This window comes from Asparagus officinalis, chromosome 10 (assembly GCF_001876935.1).
Source record: "Asparagus officinalis chromosome 10, Aspof.V1, whole genome shotgun sequence".
Classification (NCBI taxonomy): domain Eukaryota; kingdom Viridiplantae; phylum Streptophyta; class Magnoliopsida; order Asparagales; family Asparagaceae; genus Asparagus; species Asparagus officinalis.
The window spans coordinates 58,035,986-58,041,450 of record NC_033803.1 but is presented as its reverse complement, the minus strand read 5'-3'; the positions used below and the strand labels follow the sequence as shown (position 1 = coordinate 58,041,450).

At 32.8% G+C, this 5,465-nt stretch overlaps 1 protein-coding gene across 3 annotated transcripts in view; it reads left to right on the top strand.

Annotated features, from left to right (window-relative positions):
- Nucleotides 4,788-5,465, top strand: part of LOC109825060 (CMP-sialic acid transporter 4) — a 21,652-nt gene continuing 20,974 nt past the window's right edge. For 2 of the 3 annotated variants that reach the window (XM_020391766.1, XM_020391768.1), the window contains exons 1-2: nucleotides 4,788-4,929; nucleotides 5,060-5,239. In XM_020391766.1, the coding sequence (XP_020247355.1) occupies nucleotides 5,069-5,239 (171 nt within the window). In that variant the 5' untranslated portion in view covers nucleotides 4,788-4,929; nucleotides 5,060-5,068. Of the gene's footprint in view, nucleotides 4,930-5,040; nucleotides 5,240-5,465 lie in introns of all 3 variants that reach the window. The other variant, XM_020391767.1, reaches the window with a different exon arrangement.

The window sequence follows — 5,465 nt, the reverse complement described above, 5'->3', positions numbered from 1 at the left end:
AATAGTCTACAAAATTTTAAAAATTATTGATGAAATTCATGAAAACAAGCAACATGAAGACAACAATACAAGCCAGGGCATCGTAAACTTTTTAAACTACATAATTGCTGACTGCGTACGACTCACCAGCTCTACGACTATTACAGGAGTACTTTTTCATATGCAATGTGCAAATCATTGGAGTTGTGACGGAGTTGGATTGACGTTATGTTGGATGTCCAGATTGTGCAAAAAAAAACACCATCAACTTTGGGGAAAGTTTGGTGTAGATCATGTAATAAGGAAGTAATGGCGCAAATCAGGTACACATTCAAAGCTACATTTCCTATTCATAGTTAAAAAGCACAGGATATTTTATAGCAGGTATTATTTAATTTATAGCAGGTATGATTTCATTTATCATATTTGCATCTCTCATCGTTCAGATATAGATGTAAATCACTTTTAATGAAATAAAGATCATTCAATAGTTTAATTAGCTTCTCAAACAATGTATACTTCCCTCCTGATTACATGCTTAAATTTAGTTTTAAGTACCAGAGCAAAAATTGACACCATTTGTAAGTAATAATTTTTATAATAAGAGAAAAAAGTAGTTAATGTCAATTACAATGTTTGAAGTAAAACAATTCTGAAATGATCCGATACAATGTAAAGACTGTAAAGATAAGTCAATATAAGTATTTTCACTCTAAGATACGTGTTTCAAAAATTAACCATGTCCCAAGATTATGACACTGAAACAACACAAAGTAATTAAAACACATTAATTAAAAACTTACCAGTGTTCTTGACGACTCACCAGCAGAATCTAAGGCCTTCTCACCTTTGTTCTCCAGTTCCACATACGCATGTTCAAAATTAATCCACAAGTGAAGCAAAGAATCTCAGTAATCCATAAGGAAAGTACTGATAAAATATAAATTATTCAGCAAATAGACATCCATATAAGGTTACGTCACATAAGTCTCAAGACAAAGATGCAAACTCTGTTATGGCCAGTGCAAAACAGGCTAGAGATGATAATAGGGCAGCACTAAACTAATTAGTGCTTACAGATTAGATAAAATCTATCAGCAAATAATCAAATGTTTCAAACATATAGCCGTATAAGGCGAAACACCTTTGTAAATTCTGCGGTTATAATCCTGCACTATCTCACATCTTTACAATGATATGATTATCTTGTCTAACTGATGAAATTAATATTTCGGTGCAGACTGAAGGACATGCAGATATTATCAGGTACATATTCAACCATCACTTTATTAACTAATAAAAACAATGATGCAATCATTAAAGAAGGGGTGAGCAGAATTTGGAAAAATGACAATATGATGAATGAAGATATATTTGCTTTCCATCTAACACAATTGGATGAAAAAATATATATTTATTTTAACATTATGATTACTCTTCGTACATCATTTTGGTTGAACAATAATACATATTCAGTCATACTAATAATTTGATATTCAACTTCATAGGCCACTTGACTGTCAAGGAAAAATAAAACATACTGAAATGTCAAGGAACTAGATTGGCATTATGTTGCATGTCGAGATTGTGCAAAGAAAAAGTATGGTGCAAATCATGTAATATGGAAGTAGTGGCTCAAATCAGGTACACATTCATATGCATCTTTCATAGTCATAATTACAAAGCACATGCAATATTTTCAATCTTTACCAAGTATATAATTACATAAATCAGGTACAAAGCTTTAGTATGAAGAAAAGACACAAAAGAGAGTTAAGACTTCAAGATTGAACTAACAATGCTCATCTTAAGCAGGTATGATTTCATTGAGCAACTTATAGGCTATTTATATATATGCCCAATTTAATTTACAGATTTCACCAACTTAGTGCGTACACTCAATAGAATTCTAAGCGAGGAAAAACAACAACTTATAACATTAAACTCATAAACTTTATGAGAAAATAAAGTGCTTAAAACATAATTTTTGTAAAACATAACATTTGAATTAATAAATTATGAACCATCTATACTACTGATAATAAATTTTTCATCATACATGTAGGAATACTCACAGTGAGAACAACTTATGAAGGCTTCGGAAGAAACAATTTATGATGTTGTATATTTCGAAGCTCTATGAACTTCACAGGTAATACAAATCTATCAATTTATTCAAATTATAAAGTTATTGTTGCTGACTACATGATAAAACAAGTTCTGTCAATTATAAAAGCTACATGATAAAACCAATTCTTTCAACTATGTATGATTAAACTCATAAGCTACAAAATAGCACCAATTCCTACTAAAATTAGAACTAAACAAGCTCGAATTCATCACAAAAATCTATGAGGACTTACTTGAGCTCAGGATAAAAATAGATTGGTCATAAAAGATTGCCTCTCCTATAAAACTATGATGCAATGTAGGCTGCTATTATGAGGGATTACATCACCCAAACATTGTAATATCAATGTAGGTGGCATTCCACACAGAATTGCCTCGCCTAAACATTACATAATTAATTAAAATAGGATGCATTCTCAGTTTGTTATCATCATCACTGCCCATCTAAAAAAACATAAACCAAAAGAACAAATACCAGAATTGAGTACCAAAGAAAGCCATCTGTCATTAAGCTCAAACCGACCGTTATATACCACAAGAAGCCAACAACCAATACTAAAATGCATATGTATTTGTTTATTGACAGCGGTATATACAATAGAGCTGTTGAAACGTTCAAAGCTTTTTACTGTTAAAACATTCAAAGCTCTTTATTTTGTTCAACGAGAACTTTCTATTTACAGATTAATTTATACTTTAACTTAAAAAACATTGAAAGCTTTTTACTGTTAAAATTCATCGTTCTAGAAAAGGAACTCCATAATGCAAATTTAAAACCTAAGCATAAGTCAGTTAAATAGACAGAAGATACTATCACTTCTTCCCATTTAAATTGCTGTTACAGAAGAAAACTTAACAAATATCAAGCCAAATTTAATTGACCAGATAACTATATCTCATTTGATTTATTCACATCTTACTGCACTAACCAATTCCTTTTTTTGTAAACCAGTATCTAATAGAAAACAACAACTTTTCCATGTTAAAAACTGAAAACGCCGACCTATTCACAAAAATGAAACAAATTTCATTCATTCATATTCATTCATGTAAATTAGGAAACACATAAAAAGCAAGATGAAAAAATAGCTAAAATTTCACAACGAAACTAAACCAGATTTCTAGGAGATGAGATAGATCAACCAAATTTAATGAATCTAGCATGATATTAAGCATAAATAATACCAAAAAATAGGGAAATAATAGATTAACAAATTTTCATGCTTTTGATATCCAATTATTCATCAACTATTCAACGAAAGGGAATATCATGAAGAAATTATACCTGTAATTGCCGAAATCCAACAAATCAAGCAAAATCCGACGAAATCCCTCAAGGAAGGCAGTGAATCACAAATTAATATGGACATGCAGACTCAAAAAGTACACCAACTAATTGCAAAAGGGTTTTTTTACCTTTCCATTGAGAAAATCAAAGAATCACGGCAAATCTAAACTAAAAAACAAAGAATCATGGAGAGATTATACCTGTAATTGCCGAAATCCAACAAATCAAGCAAAATCCCACGAAATCCCTCAAGGAAGGCAGTGAATCATAAATTAATATGGGCATGCAGACTTAAAAAGTACAAAAAATAATTGCAAAAGGTTTTTTTTACCTTTCCAGTGAGAAAAATCAAAGAATCACGGCAGAGAAACAGAGATCGATGGAAGTGGGTGTCATCGCAGGGAGGGACGACGGCGTCGTCGGAGAGGGGGGAGAACGTCGTCGCGGGGAGGCAGGAGGGCGTCGTCGGAGCGGGACGAGGACGAGGGAGTCGTCGGGGCGGACGAGGGCGTCGTCGGTGCGGGAGGAGGGCGTCGTCGCGGCTAGGAGAAGCACATGTCGTCGATGAGGACTTGAGTTGGGGAGTTCGACTGAAAATGGCCAGATCTAGGGTTCATGAGATGTGAGAATAATATTTATATGTGGTCGTGAGATGTTTGGAAAAAATCTCAACCGTTGATTGATGATCCAAAGGATATGTGAAGCCCTAGCTCACTTAACAATGTATATTTATATATGGGTAATGTATATTTATATATGAGTAGAAGTTATAATGAATTTTTTTTGGAAAATTACAACAGAATTTCAACTTAAAAAAGAATTTGTAAATATAAAGACTTACTTTCTTTTGTAGAACAACAAGAAAAATGAAAAATGAAGAAATAGATAATAGAAAGACCAATTTAAGCTACTTTACTTTTCCAAAATAACACTCCCTCGAGATACAAAATAAATTAACCTCTGGAATAGCAACTGGTTGCAGCATTTTGCCTTTGACAAAACTTTAAAAAGAGATATGTAACTAATTTAGTAATATATTAAATTGGTGATTCTTAATCTAGGAAATTTAGAGTTGTCATTATATATTCTTTAGATCAATAATGTATAAGCATCATATGACAATATTTTGGGTAACATATTTTTCTACATTATATATTCTTTAGATCAATAATGTATAAGCATCATATGACAATATTTTGGGTAACATATTTTTCTATATGATTTATGATTTTTAATTTTAACTGTATAATAATCAAATCAAATGTATTAAAAATTAAAGAGATGCAAATTTAAAATACAATGATAAAAAAATTAGTCACCGTGCGGGGTACATACTAGTATATATATAAAGGAAAATTGATAAATCGTCGTTTTATTCACCAAACTTTGATTCCGCACTCGCCTATTGGATATTCCCTTTCTCTTCCTCGATCTCCGAACTCTATAGATCTCCCACTCTTTAGAGCTCGATCAATCAGTACTCATCAATCGATTCGAGCTCGCTGAACTCGCGATCTAGATCTCAAATCCTGGTTCGATTCTCTTCATTTTCTTGATTTCTCCCTTTTTGATAGCTTTTGAGCTGCTGCTAACTCGCTCGAGCTTGAATTTTTGCGATTTGTTCTGTAAATTTATGGCATTAGGTTTTTTTCCCCCTTCCAGCGACTAGATATGTTGAAGAACGGGGTGATGGAGTGTAGCGTTTGCCACTCAAAATTGATATCACAGAACGCTAGAGCGGTGTCGAGGGCGTACGATAAGCACAGGAGCAGTGTATCGTCGAAGCATCGAGCTCTCAATGTTCTTCTTGTTGTTGGTGACTGTGTCTTGGTTGGTCTCCAGGTAATTTTGATGCTGTCGAAATTTTTACCATGTTTGCTTCTAATATGTTTTGTACTGACTAGAATTTGATGGGCAAGTTGGGATTTTTATGGCGGTGTACGTTCTTGAATTAGCACTTTGGCGAAGGTCTTTTAGGAAATTGTTATGAAAAATCCCCAGGAATAGACAAATATCAATCACACAAAGGCAAAGAAAATTATCGAGAACACGAAACACGCAGATATAT